The 15,394-nt window shown below is 34.4% G+C and overlaps 2 protein-coding genes across 4 annotated transcripts; both read right to left on the bottom strand.

Annotated features, from left to right (window-relative positions):
- Positions 1–77: 77 nt before the first annotated feature.
- pip5kl1 (phosphatidylinositol-4-phosphate 5-kinase-like 1) lies at positions 78–8,434 on the bottom strand. Of its 3 annotated transcripts, XM_089130287.1 has the most exons (11): positions 8,244–8,430; positions 7,538–7,601; positions 7,145–7,330; positions 5,965–6,015; positions 5,612–5,766; positions 4,914–5,038; positions 4,714–4,748; positions 4,550–4,605; positions 4,169–4,281; positions 3,921–4,083; positions 78–2,089 (listed from the first exon to the last, which is right to left on the bottom strand). In XM_089130287.1, exons 3-11 carry the CDS (start codon positions 7,328–7,330, stop codon positions 1,654–1,656), a joined length of 1,320 nt encoding a protein of 439 aa, XP_088986413.1. In that variant the 5' UTR covers positions 7,538–7,601; positions 8,244–8,430; the 3' UTR covers positions 78–1,653. The 3 variants fall into 3 exon arrangements, with proteins under 3 accessions (XP_088986413.1, XP_039515854.2, XP_039515857.2); XM_039659920.2 differs by lacking the exon at positions 7,538–7,601 and having other exon boundaries at positions 8,244–8,429; XM_039659923.2 differs by lacking the exons at positions 5,965–6,015; positions 7,538–7,601 and having other exon boundaries at positions 8,244–8,434.
- Positions 8,435–8,782: 348 nt separating this feature from the next.
- dpm2 (dolichyl-phosphate mannosyltransferase subunit 2, regulatory) lies at positions 8,783–11,077 on the bottom strand. The gene is made up of 4 exons (XM_039659924.2): positions 11,015–11,077; positions 9,790–9,879; positions 9,580–9,682; positions 8,783–9,411 (listed from the first exon to the last, which is right to left on the bottom strand). The coding sequence occupies exons 1-4, from the start codon at positions 11,015–11,017 to the stop codon at positions 9,356–9,358; spliced, it is 252 nt and encodes an 83-aa protein (XP_039515858.2). The 5' UTR covers positions 11,018–11,077; the 3' UTR covers positions 8,783–9,355.
- Positions 11,078–15,394: the final 4,317 nt, after the last annotated feature.

Here is a 15,394-nt window from a genome sequence, read left to right as displayed (position 1 = left end):
AAAAACAAAAACAAAAAACACAGGCCTTTCATTGACCTTTTGGGATGTTAGTGATTCATGATTTATTCACATTTAAGCATGATGCATGCTGTAACATTTATTTTAGTTGAAGCCATACAATTTGCAATTCAAAAGTATATATCTCACTTACAGTATACTGTAAGACAGAATACCTAATAAAATTAAAACTGCTAGCTCCAGGGATATAAATCCAACATTTCATGATTTGCTGACAAGTTGCACAACACATGATATCTCACCTGTTCAAGATGGGCTTCAATCGCATAAAGTTTGATATCTAGGCTAACTAAACCTTTAAAGAATATAAGATACTGATCTTATACATTATTTTATTATTTACTGCATAATTTTGAGGAAAGAAAAACATTCGAATGCCCACTTATGTAGCTTCACATAACAGATGTGGAAAATGAAAGACATTGTAAAATATGGGACCCTGCTGCTGTTGATAAGTTCTAAGTTAGATAGGCCTATGTATAATTAAGTTGCCTTAGAAAAGCCAACTTACTGATATTGTATGTAAACTTATTATTCTTCTTTTGAGACAAATTTTAGACAGTGCCTCCTCCTAGAGTAGACCATTAAAGCTACGACTACCAAACTCAGCTCAGACCTTCAGACTGTTCTGACTCGGTGTGCTATATCTTTGATTGCTTTGACTTTCAGTTTTCTTAAAAATTAATATTAAAAATCCTGTAGACTTCCATTGCAGAATGTTCAAATTGAGCCAAGGCTACGGTGGCCTAGCATAACACAAAAACGCAAATTTAAACTCCCTGAATCCTTAGACTCAATTAAACTACCATTCGCTGCACTAATAAACTTTATATAGGCCTATTTATATAGCCATCCATCTATAATCTTTCTTTCTAACATTTATTTCTCTCTAACTAATCTACCTTTCTTTCTAACTAATCTATTTATTTCTAACTAATATTTCTTGTTTTCTTTCTTTCTTTTTTTCTTACTAATCTTTCTTTCTTTCTTTCTTAATAATCTTTCTTTCTAACTAATCTTTCTTTCTTCTAACTTCTTTCTTTTTTATGTCTTTCTATCTCTAATCTTTCTTTCTCTATCCATCTATGGTCACGTTAAAACATACTAAATCATGCTAGCAATGTGTTGGATATTTACGCTTTTGCAAAAGCGTCCTATATGGCGCTTTGGGATGAGAACGGGCTTGTTAGCCATAGAAACATGATAAATCGTTTTAAACCATGCTACAACAGTTTTAAACTTTTTAAAACTTTCTGGCTAGGCTTTTTCAAGCCAACTTAAAGTTTGTCTATGAACTTTACCATCTAGTTGACTCTCAAAATCATTTCTTTCTGAGCAGTGAGTTATCAAGTGGTCAAAATGTACTTTTCAATGAATCAGTTTAACACAATTCATTAAACATATTCACGTTGTCATGCCTATGTATCTTCTGCATTATACAATGGTCACTGCACCATTACTTGCGCATCTAATTGTAAATGAATACAACTTTTAACTTTTGCATTTTCTGGAAGAACAGTGTTTAAACAAGTACTTTCATTAGCATACGTATGTATTTAAACAAAGCTATTCATTAACAGATACTTCAAAATGGTTAATTTAAAAGCTGCCTTCTATTTTCCAAGCGGTCTTATTTTATTTGGTATGGTCCTGAACCCACTGGCACAGCCTGTGACAGTAAGCTGGAGGACTGACTGTGGAGAATGTTTGCTGTGGGTATCTCAGTCTTTTCCACCAATGCTCAAGCCTCTTTTTGAAACCATAAACAGTGAAGATGTCAATAATTCCAATGAAGTAACGATGCTCTGATCCATCAATGACATGAAGCGGGTTCTTGATGTTGGGAAGCAGTCTCCGGTTCTGGGCCTGCAACTCTTGTAGATTGGCTGACTCTGTTCCCATCCAACTGGTTTGCTCAATTTTGTCTCCCTCAAGGCTTGTACTGTCCATTCCTCCATTGCCACTGTGCATTTCTGTTGTCTGACACTGTGTTGTTGCACAATTTAACCCTGCGGAGAGTGCGGAATCTTCCTCTGCAGCATGTGAAGGACTGGATGCTGCATTCACTGACCTAACAACCAGTCAGAGAGGAACAGAGAATAGAACAAAGACCATTACCCCACTCAATGATTAACATTTGATCAAAATATTTGGCTGTCGCTTATTTCTCAATTGAAGCTCTTGGTTTTTCTGCAGCAGATTTTTTCATGCTTTTAAAGGAACACAAACATAGACAAAACTGTTCACGTTGCTCTTCTCCATGCAATGTAAGTGAATGGGGACCAAAAACATCACACTCCTAAAAACCCATAAAAGTAGCCCATATTGAAGTCATGTGATAACTATTAAAATTTAAGTTGTTTATTGACAAGCTTGACAGTCCGTGATCACTGTTCACTTTCATTGTATGGAAAAGCAGCTGGGACATTCTGCTTTAAATATGTCCTTTGGTTTCTATGGAAGAAACAAAGTCATAAAGGTTTCAAAGGAAATCAAAATGAGTAGCGTAAATTATTTTGTTTTTATAATATATTGTATATGAGATGATATTTAATGAATGACGGAATGGTAGTATGGTAGGCTATTATAGTGTAGTAATTTAGTTTGTGTTATGTCTTTGAGACATTATTTTAAAAAATTACATTAATTCTAAATATTATTTTTCTACATGCCTGCCGGCTATTGGGCATTTGAAAAAGGATCTGGAAACAGATGTGAACATGACCATTCACAGTCAAGAAAAAAGAGAGATACGAGGCAGCAGAAGTAAGTATTGTTTGTAAACCATGACAACAATGGAAGCATATAATCAAACATCAGTATTCTTAATCATATAAAGTTTATCTCTATCATATGTGTGCACATCAGTCTGAGTAGTTCATTCAGTTGAATATATATGTGGGATAGTGGTAAGCATCTGTGTAGCGTCTGACTGTGTCAAGAATAGATTTTGAAAACCAAACTACACAAACCTATAGACTTACTATAATTGAGATTACTACAATTTTAAGTAATCACAGTGTGTTGAGATAAATTCACATTTTGAAGCCTGGCCCCTCCAGAGGTTCAATTTATTGGCTGTATACATCATTGAAGAATAACTATTGCTATTCCTTATGAAACATTAATTAATTACTGTAATTTATTTCTTACTTTGGAATGAAATAGATACTTTCCTGAAATGAATCAAATTTGCAGCCTTCGAAATGAGAAAAAAATGGGGAAAAAAAACATTGCAGGACAATATAAGACTGGCATCTCCCTTAAAGGGACAATGTGTAGGAATTTCTTCCATCTAGCGGGGAGAATGTATTTTGCATTTAAACAAATTGTGTCAAATTGTGTGAATTGTGTGAATTTTTCAAATGCGCGTTGCATTTACGGTAGCCATCATGTACCAAAAAGCTATGACAGGATGTCTTCTAATAGCACTTTGTTGAGTGTTCCTTCAGTTGAACAGGTTTGTTATTTCAAACAAACTTCCGATTACTGACCGTGAAAAACATGAACTACTGTAATAGTAGTTATGCCTTCTTTATTCCCTGTATTTTCTGGAGTACGTGCATTGTTAGCAGAGGTATTTGTACACCATTGAGGACACAATTATGAATAAAAATTTTGATTTTAAATAATAAAATACATAAAAAAGTACACATTGTCAGTTTAAGGTTTCCGTTCACTATACATTAACCTTCACTTTTCAAAACGTGGTCGAACCTTGGCTGTTTATGGGAATAGTAATAGTGTACATTAACTTGCCTGAAATTTAGATTTTGGCCATTTAGATCTTATTTACTAGGATCATTTGAAATATGTACAATATATTTAAAACATCTTTGTAAATGTCTGAGGTTGTTTATGGATGACTATATGCATGGTATACTAAACTTTACTATGCTCACTTTTTGGTACGCATGATGAGTGCTCCGAAAGAGAGATTCTCGCTGAGTTCATCCTGGTGCAGGGGCTGGTGGGCCAGCAGGAGGCTGTAGTCTAACACATTGAGTGTCTGAAGAAAGGCTGTGTCGATCTCCACCTGACGCAGGAGCCAAGGACGCTGTTGATCTGTCATATGAACAAGGAGCTATTATAAGATTATGAAGATGAAGTCTACATCACATATCCTTTGCCAACAAGGAACTGACCTTACCTAACTGAATGAACTGTCCTTCAAAATTAAGATCTTTTAAAACAACAATGATCTGGCTGCCTTCAGGGGATGGGTCTGTCCACCGGCTCATCTCACAGCCCTTTATATCATACCTTAAACATTGAGAGAGTGAAGGATGAATGTAAAGCTAAGAGGAGGAGTAATGGATTAGATCATTATTCTTACTATAAGTGCAAGCCAAAAGTAACACCTAAAGGGCAATGCAATTTAATGACCAATTAATGCAAGGCTGTGGATTACAGTAGGTCAAAAGTAAAGTTCCATATGTGATGGGGAGATGAGGAACATTAAATATTTACAGGACTGATAATGGACAGAGCGATAACACCATTTCCATGTATAACACACAGCAAGCCTTACCTTGCAGCGATTCTGTCATCAGGGTAAAATACACTTTGCATCACAATAAAGTACTTCTGCACACAGGAAACCAATAGAGTTTAATAACATGTACCGCTGGGGTCCATAAGATAATAAGTAATATTGACAGTAAATTAAAGATATTTAATAAATGAAATAATTACCATCCTCTGATGTGCAATTTTAATTCTGTGAACACCTGTTTAAGAATAAAGCATGACAATTTCTTAAACGGACGCGATAAAGATCAGAATTTAGGGTTTTAAGTCGTCTCAATTTTATAATGCATATGAATGAACTATATAAAATATTTGCCCAGTAACATTTGCTAAAGTTAATTTACCAGCTGCCAGCAGCTTCTCACCCAAAAATTTGACGAGCAGAGAGTGTGGATACTTCTCCAGATGTTCCATGTAGATTCTCAAGTTAGTCAAGAGAAATCGCACTTCTCGTTTACTCTGTGTCTTTAAGAAGAACCGCTTGTCATTACTGGTAAGAGGAGAGACAAATGTGTGTTAAATTACATTTGGTTTGATATCAAACACACATATTGCTATTACAAAGTTTAATTACAGATACAGAGAGGGGTTTTCTTAACTGACCTGTCTCTTTATGTTCACCACTGTACTTTATTACTTGATCAAAAATACAGTACAAAGTAATTTAGTGAAATTGTATTAGAAATTTAAAATAGCCATTTTCTATTCTAATACTTTTTAAAATGTAATTCAATCCTGTAACAGCAAAGCTGAATTTTCAGCATCATTACTTCAGTCTTCAGTGTCACATGATCCTACAGAAATAATTGTAGTATGCTGATTTACTGCGTGTTGAAACAGCTGCTTAACACAGTCTGTCTGTGGAAACCATGATACATTATTCTGAGGGTTCTTTGATGAATAGAAAGCTCAAAATGTTAATCTCATCACAGCACTGTATATATACACCAATACCTCTATCGATGTGATTTCTTCCATTAATTCCTCTATAAACAGTCTGTGTCCTCTTTATGCTGTCTCTGTTGCTTATGCTCCTGCAAGCAAAACATTTATGCTGACTTACGTTACAAAGAAGTCTGCCTTGCTCTTAGAATTGCTGATAAATTGCAGGTAGCAGCCTTCGGAAGAGAGGGACTGCTGGTATTCCTTCTCTGTCATCCCCAGGGAGCGTCGCAGACTGGAAAACACCGGCCCAGCATACGTATCCATCCTGAAGTCCTTCACACGGACACAAACACAACTGATGAGATTCAGTAGAAATTATACATATCTTCTTATGTGTAACTAAAGCAAAACAAGCCAACGCTAAACAGCTGCTTAGTTATTATGTCACATTTTGTGCAGTAAAGCAAAAAAAAAAAAAGAAGCTAAAATTATAGTAAGCAGTGTCCGCTTTTTCCATTCATCTACATGTACCTTATGGATTTGAGTAAACTCAAAATTGTAGTCATCTTCACACAGCTCATCCTAAAAACAAAATATATGATCAGTAATGATGAGTATTCATATTTTAGTAGTACCAGTGTTTTTTTCTTTTTGTTGTTTAACTGCGTGAGAGAGATGCTTTAAGCCCTGGACAACAGGCAGCACATTCATGAGTCATACTGCTGCATAGGCAGACTGGATTCAATGGAGTATGGGGTCTGCAACATCATCTGTGTCTGTGTGTTTGTTAGCGATCGAGCACATGACTATGAGTGCCACCACACTACAAAACAAGGCACTTTACAATGAGGTCTTATTTGTTAACCTTAGTAAATGCATTAACTAACATGAACAAACAATTCATACAAAATGTCATGTGCATTAACAAATGTTTACAGATACTTTTGACTTTAAAAAAATATATATTAGTAAATGTTCAGATTAACATTAACTATGATAAATAGATGCGCTTTAACCATGACTATATTCACAATATAGCAAGTGATTGAGTGTCTTATTCCTTTTATAAAATGGTTTACAACATAAAAATGCTTGCATTCAAGTTTAGACGGGAAAAGTATCTTGTTCATCTAAAATACACTAAAGCTCAGATATTATACTTATGATTATTATTTACTTAACCATCTGCATTCTACATGGACTCTTATTCTTGGTTAACAAGAAGCCGCTGATTTTAGATTTAACATTTCAGCTTCTCTTGATTACTGTTCACTTGGTTTTTGATTTTGATTTCATGATTCCAAACCTGTTTGATTACAATCATCTCTGTCCATATACATTTATTCATAGCAGTTTGAGTGGTGGATATGCTAACACTAGTTAATTATTAATTTATTAGATTAATAAAGACACAATTAAAACAATAAAGAAAATCTAAAATAACTCTAAATTAAGGGGTTTCTTCCCCCCAATAAAAGGCCAGATTTTCTTGGTGAAGCTTTAAAATAGCTTTGTGAATAGTCAGATTTATTTTTTATTTTATTTTTTTAAGTAAATTCTGTTTTATATATATTATATGGACCCCAGGGCAACACCACTCTTGCTCTGACTGCATTTTCCCCTCTGTAATCTTTAGGCTACCTGAAAATGGAAAAGTGATATTCAATAGGGACTGGATGGGATGTAGGTTCATAAACACGGGAATACTCACACGTAAAGGGTTGTTCTGCACAGCGGCAAACAGCCCTTCCTTCATCATACAGGTGAGACTGTAGAACTCATGCTGCTGGTCGATCTCAAACAGACCCAGCAGTTTCAATTGCTGCCTCAGTCCACCCCACCGTTTCCTCTTCACTGTTCGACCATGTCGGCTTACACTTGGCCCTGACATCTCCATCTACAACATACAATAGCCATTTAGTTCTTGCAAAGCCTTAGTAGAAACCACATGCAGACAGATGTAAGGTTTGTTAACTGACTGATCACTGAGTCGTTTTATCAGTAGCCTATTGCTTTTTATATACAAAACTAAACTTTAAAAAATAATTGAATATATGTATGTTTTATATAAATAATAATAATAAAGTGAGAAGTTATTTCGCACTCTATACTCATGATTTAATGGCAAGGATTTGTCATCATCTTGAAACTGGTAGAATTCTGTCTCCCTGACAACAGACAAACAAGTCAAAATCTGTTTCTATTCAAGTGTCTCGGAGTTCTTAATGTACAGTCACTCAGACAGGAAAATATCAAATGATTTGAAATCCGTCTTTAGTAGCCTATTGACTGCACCATCATCATGGGATAACAAACGAGCCTCTGCAGTGGGTCACAGCACAAATCTAGCATCCCATTACTACTCTTTAAAGACATCAGTATTTTGTTTGCACGCAAGGAAATCACAGTTACTAACCACTGTAGAGAATTTTGCCTCAGTGAGTCAACTGTCAACTGAATGCCAGAGAAAATTTTCAATCAGAGGTTTATTTGTCTCCAGAAATGGTAATCAGATGTTCTGTATGAAGAAATTCAATTTTCCAATCTCGTTTCAGGTTTTTCCTCCCTCGGTCTGTGGCTTAAAAAACCTCTGTCATCAGATCCTCGTATGAAGGACAGAATTAAGAGAAAACCAAGTCCGAAATAAAGTTTTAGATTTATAAAATTGTGAATCCGACGTGGTTTGTAGCCTATTTAATGTACATTTTAACAAACAGAACATTTTAAAACGGGAAGACGTTTGTTGAACTTGAGTTTGCTTTCACTTCGATAAAAAGGAATATGATAGTCTAATAAATAAATGTACTCACCTCCGTGCGATTCATAATGTGGTCACTAATACATGTCGTCGTCCGTGAAGATCAGAGCATTGGCTCTGCCCTGCGTGACATGACACGGCCAGTGTGTGTGTGTGTGTGTGTGTGTGTGTGTGTGTGTGTGTGTGTGTGTGATGAGCCGCTGCTCGCGCTCGATAAGTCTCTCATCACTGCAGCGGCCCATCCCACAACCACAACACAGCAGCAAACACAGTTACTGAATACATACACCACAACTACAAACTGACAGAGTATAGACAACACTGAATAGTAAATATGAATATAAAGTGCAACATTGATAAGTCCATATGTTTTAAATATACATTTACATTATATATAATATAGCCAAGTAGCCCACTACACAAAATACAGAGTAATGTCACCTGTCGAGAAATAAATCAATCTCATACAATAGTTTATGATATATGACACGCATTGTATCGCATTGAGTTTTATAGATATATCGATAGATAAAAAATAGATAAAGTAAAACATATAAAATGGGTGAGAGAAACAAACACATGACATTGTACTAAATGTTGCATATTTTATTATTTTTATGTGGGATTGTGTATGGTTTTACAGAAAGTTCTCTTTCTCATTCTTTTTAGATTATTGTACTAAATTATTTTGCTGCAAGAAGCAAGCACTCTACTTTATAAATATGTTTATTTACAACATAAGAGAACAGTTGAAATTCCATTTAGAAGCCATCCAGATATAAAGTACATACATATCTAGCCTGTTGTCTTAGATAACGAAATTATGATGTATTGTATGATGTATGTATTGTATGATGTATTACTTCCCTTTAACTTCCTGATTATGGACATTAATCTCCAAAGCTGAACATCTCACAACCAGTGTGGTCTAAAGTCAAGGTTGTGGAGACGAGATGTACAAAGCTCAATTAAACTACTGTTTAATTAAATGTTCAATACTGCTTTTGGCTACTAAAATGAACTCTATTTTTATTTTACCAAACACATGAACATGACTGGAATCCAGGAGAGCATTTCACGTGGCTGTGTACAGGAAGTGGTACATGAGTGAAATCAACACAGTTCGTTCTTCTGACCAGATCAATCACAGCAGCATGAAGGGTCCTAATCCATTTTCTTAGGCTTTCGATTCTTCCATGTTACGACTCCTATGAAAGTGCCTGAAAAAATTAGGGTAAATTTGATCACAAGATTAAACAGAGAAATATAATAATATAAATAATATAATAATAAAGATTTAATGGTTAAGTCTCATTCACTCTTATGTCTAGTATGTCCTGAGGCATGAGTAATTAACATGGTTGTGACATATTGCTTGCTTTACTTACCAACAAATAGTAAGAGGATTAATGCTGCGACTCCAGGAAGTATGACTGAATATTCTCGTGGAAGAAAATAGCTGTGGATCACATGGTCACTGTCTACGAAAGGCTGGAACAAGGGCAGAAGAGTTTGCATCAATGTTTGATAATTTCAATATTTGTTCAGTAACATATGAAAAAAATCATGTCTTAAGAAAAAGAAAAAAAAAAACATACCAAGACTATGACCCAAATAGTGTAATATGAGAACAGTAACAGACTAAAGCCAACAAGACCAAAGCCAACAGCTTGATCTGCTCCAGTTGCCTGAAAAAAAAAAAAAAAAAATAGTTTTTAGGGTTTAAAGTCTCACTTTTCTAATATGTCAATATATAAAACAAACATAACATTTTGAGGATTTAACATTTAGGATTTGTAATGTTCTCCATAATCCAAACTGAGAAACAAATGATAACTCACATTTATCTAGCAAAAATAAAGTGGTGCAGAGATGAAGTCAAAAGACAAAAGATTAATATTAATTAAAATAAGGTCTGACACTGTGGTAAATATAACTTGAAGATACTTGAAGGGTTTTTGTTATATATAATTGAACGTTTTTCTCTAATCAATAACGTAAACTGCACACACTCACACGCCACAAGTACTTATTTAGTAACTTACTAGAAATATATATATATATATATATATATATATATATATATATATATATGAAGAGTTCAGATGCAAAAGCCTCTAAGTGCCATTTGAAATTTTCTTCTAAAATGATCATTTTTATCAAGCTTGTATATTTAAGTTCAATAATTTCACTTAAATGGCAATTAATAAGTAATCTTCAGTGCCATTTAAGTGAAATTATTGAACTTAAATATACAAGCTTGATAAAAATGACCATTCTAGAAGAAAATTTCAAATGGCATTTAGAGGCTTTTGCATCTGAACTCTTCATATATATATATATATATATATATATATATATATATATATATTTAAATAAACATAACAACTTCAAACGTTACAGACCGTATTTCCCCCCTAAATAGAAAACAACAAACAAAAACATTATAAAAACCCCATAGGTGTCCAGCAGATCTCGAGGTAACGTTTTGACGTCATCCCTGCACTCAATTGGCTATCTACTAAATGCCCGAATCTCTGTGGCAGGGCAAATTATGCATTCAACAGCGGTCATAAAGAAATGAACAAATGTATAATATTGAAGTTGAACAAATCAATGTAAGCGGACAAATAACTATTTTTAATATGGGTGAATTATGTACGAACTACAGTGTAAAAATAGTAGCTTATTTATCGCAGTTACTAGAAAGTCTGAAAGTTAATCACTAGAAACAACGTGGTGCCCTGTAAAGTGTAATATTAATATATTTAAAGTGAAAACGACAAAGAACCAACACTTTTAAATCCATTCAGTTAATCTTACCATTATGTACGTGCCACTTCCGTATGGAACCAAAATTTATGAAATCTACTTCCGAGTTCCGACTAACAACGGAAGTCGTGCTAGGAAATGTAGTTTTTTTTTATCTCACTGTGGTAATTTTATTGTTCACCACACGAGGGCGCTCAAAGACAAATATTTAGGCGAACGTCTCTCAAGCGGTCTCTTTAGTTCTGTTTTATTTTTATTTATTTTTTTGTTGTAAGTAACCCGTTACCCGAACTACAAGAGAGGATACATAAAACAGCATAATCCCCCTGCAAGTTAAGTTTCGCAAAAAAAAAAAAAGATGTTAAATGACGGAACTGCCTGGGTTGGTATAATTTATTACGTCTACGTGTCACATAAACTAAGTTAAACTTTCAAGTCAAGTCAAGTCACATTTATTTATAAAGCGCTTTTTACAATACAGATTGTATCAAAGCAGCTTCACAGTGACAACATGAAAGTAATACAACACGGATCAATAATATTGTTGAATATTAAATGTTAAATTAATATTCAACAATATTAAATTAATTTCAGAGGAACTAAGTTTAATAAACTTAGATCCGGTTTCACATGCATGGCTTAGATTAAGCCAGGATTAGGCCCTAGTTTAATTAGGATATTTACGTAAGTATCTTTTAAAAATGTCCTTATATATGTATGCTTTAAAAAACATTACTGGTGTGCCTACTGAAACACAATGGCACTGACATATTTTAACATATGTTAGTGAAAGTTGCTTTCAGTTAAAACAACTCATGCATTTTAGTCTGGGACAAGGCTTATGTATCGTCTATGAAACTGGGGGCAAGTAAATTAATTCTATTTCAAAAACTAAACAGAATGGGACAGTTTGGACACATTTAGTTTCAGCTTCATTTCTAGTAAATAAAAATTACAGTTTTAAACTGAACATTTATTTTTCATTTGGACACTTATTCTGTATGCTGGCAATAAAAAATACACAATTCACAAGTAAATAATTCATAATTAGCTGGATGTTGTTAAATAAATAACACAAAGATTGTGTATTATAATATCCAACATTATCTTTATTTTCCCAACATAATACATATAGACAACCTCATCAGACATTTACATTAAAGAAAGAAACATTCACATTTAAATGTAGAAATATAGTTCCGATCCATCGTTAGAAAGTATCCTCTCCATGCATGAAACCAAACATAAGACCAAGAAAACTTTGGAGAAACACCACATTGCTTATATGTGATCTTAAAATATAAATATTTGTCACAATCAGAAAAATAAACTTATTTCCATAGTACTTTAGTGGTAAATTCATTTATATGTTATGTACTTTTAAACAAATCTCCAGAATACAATTTTATTTTCTAATGAATTTTGCTGTTATTAAAATGGATGTTATCATGAAAAGCTTTCTCTAAGTGCATAGCTTAAATCCTTTACGATAGTAAAGGAGAAATGCAGATCAACATTCTGGACAATGTGTGAGTGACATTAGTTAGTCCTCAGTATTTAAGTGCTGTTGTAGTGAACATAAACATATTTATCTAAGGTTTTCAGTATCCTGGAGCCTGTGCCACTCAGTACAGTTCACACATGCAAATATTTTGCTGGGTTCCATTTGGTCTTTTTAATTATTTTCTTTAAACTGATAAAATACAATATATTGATTTACGCGAATGAACATGTGTCAAGTAAACATCATCACAGGGATCCAGATTACTGAAATGTAAAACTTATAATAAATTACATCATCTGTCTTGCTTCCAACATGAACTTTTGCATATAGACCCCCAGTATTCTCCCTGCAACAGCATCTTAAATAGATCACACACACACACACACACACACACACACACACACACATCTACATTAGAAAGATCACAGATAAGTCAAAAACTAAAAACATCAACATTATAAAAGTCTTTGTTAGATAAAGAGAGAGAAGAAAGAAAAGAGAACAATAGTCACGGATGGTCATTATTTCATGCCATCACAAATTTTAAGACAAGTGAAATATTTTGAATCAAGGTTGAGTGAAAAAAAATCCCAAAAAAAAAACAAAACATCAAATGAACCAGCCAGCTGGTTCGAAAAACATATACGACAGAATAGAGTTATTGTTCTTAACAGCTAATAAAGTAGACAACAGGTACAAAGAGTAAACAACAAAAACATTTAGATACATTTTTCAGTGTCTTTAGAGAATCCCTTTACACTAGCTAATTAGAAACATCCAGAACACCAGGCTTTATCAGGCCGCATAACTACCGCATATCTCCCCCTTTCAAAGTTAGTGTTGCTTTACATTTGCAGGAGTATTAATCCTGTAGAGAATCAGCTGGAACATGCCAGACTCATTTGTTACGTTAAAACTAAATATAAAACTAAAAATACATTTGAAACTTTTAAAAGCGAACAGTGATTCTGTTTAAGCACGCCATTTTTTAAGCCACTAGACAGGTGAAATATTTAAGGGCCAAAAATTCCCTGAACAAACTCAAAAATGGGCTTTCACAAAACAACGGGCCCACATTGCACTTTTCTCTCAACTGACAAAAAACAAGTGTGCGATGCGAGTGTTAAAAAAAAACTCACAATGTCAGTTTTTAATTTGTGGTCAATGCTCTCAGATCAACTGAGAAAGATTCATGTCCATGATTAAGATCATGAATTAGATGACAAACAAGCAGTACATGACAGAGAAACAGAAAACTGAGCTTTCCGCTCTGTTTCAGTCATGCCTATTGTACACTGTTTCCTAGCGCACACCAGGTGCCGGTCAGAAACACAGTTGCCAAGGACAGACGTGTGACTATGAGTCACTGTCTCTGATCTAGTTCTAAAAACAATGCAATTGTTCAGCTGTGTCTTACAACACGGTCTCTACAAATCATTTGCTCTTGCTTCTGAATAGAGCCCGACCGATAAAGGATTTTGAAGGTCGATACCGATACATATATTTATTGATTTATTTTTAAATCCGATATATCGGTCGATATTTTTTTTTTTCAGAAACGCGCAACAAAACATGAACAGATTTCCCTAACATTAGTTATTTGTAGTTATTTATGAGCTTTAACTAAAATAATATGATAATGCATTTTAAAAAGAAACTTGTTTCTTTTATTGTCACAACAGACTGATGATAGTGGCATTAGCTAGCTTTGTGGTAAGCTAGTCTATGATGAGCCATAATTTAGCAATGGATTACGTCGTACTGCAAATTGTAAAACATACATTTTCAATATAACAGGCCAAGGAGAGATGATGCGTCTCATTGCTATAACTGTCACGCACTATTAAAGAAAAACTTTAGTCACATTGTCAAAAGTTAAAAGGATAGTCAGTCAGTTACACTGTAACAACGTAACGCAACCAATACTAGCTAATTCCGCTTCACTCTCTGCTTATTTAACAGCATCAAATCTGGACATGATAGTCACAAATTTTGTCATGCTTATTAGAGTTAAGAGAACTGATGCGGATGTTCTTTTAATTGTTATTCAAGCAATGTATGTCTCGTGACCGACTCAACGAGTGTCCCAACAGGGACGGTGTAGAGTGCCTGAAGTTCTGGTGGACAAACTATACAACTCCAACACTCATGACATGGTTCAAGCGTGTTCCGTCCGTTTTTATTTTATTTTTGAATTATTCATTTATCGGCCATTATAACTGCAGATACCGATAGTTTGGAAAACGCCTAATATCAGCCTGCCGATATATCGGTCTGGCTCTACTTCTGAATACACAATCTCGCTAGGATACAAGTCATTCGAACATTTTGATACTGACAAAAACCCTAGTGAAAGAATGCCACCAATGGCTTGGCTGTGCTGTTTGTGTTTGTGTTGTGTGCACCGAGTCACACAAATTTTTGAAGCTGAAAACAGCAGCAAAGGGAAAAATTTGAATAGTGAAAGAGAAATACTGACAGACTGAGTTGCAAAGTAGGAAATTTACTGAAAGAGAAAGTGAAAGTGAAAGAGAGGGGGGCAGTACAGTATATTTGTGTATTTCTGTTACACCAGTCCAGCTGGAACATCGGTAAGCAAACCCTTTGCCCACCTCGGACAAACAAGCACAAGAGTTGAGATACTAAAAAATGGCTGAATACGGGGAGAATGGTTTTCTCTGCCTAAGACATACTTGTATGGCCAGCCATACATGATTTCAGATAATATTTACCACAGGCCAATTGACTGGTTACTGAATTATTAAATTGACGGCAGATAACAGGGGCTAGAAATGAATCACAACGAAATAAAAGAGACTAAATGACCCCTCTTTAAAACAAAATAAATTTGAATCTAATATTGAACTGAATTTCTGTCTAAATCCTTTGGACTGCCCTCATATTTCACAGTGTTAGACTGAAGTTCC

Source organism: Pimephales promelas, chromosome 4 (assembly GCF_988280905.1).
Source record: "Pimephales promelas chromosome 4, fPimPro1.hap1.1, whole genome shotgun sequence".
NCBI lineage: Eukaryota > Metazoa > Chordata > Actinopteri > Cypriniformes > Leuciscidae > Pimephales > Pimephales promelas.
This window is presented reverse-complemented; position numbering and strand designations above follow the sequence as displayed.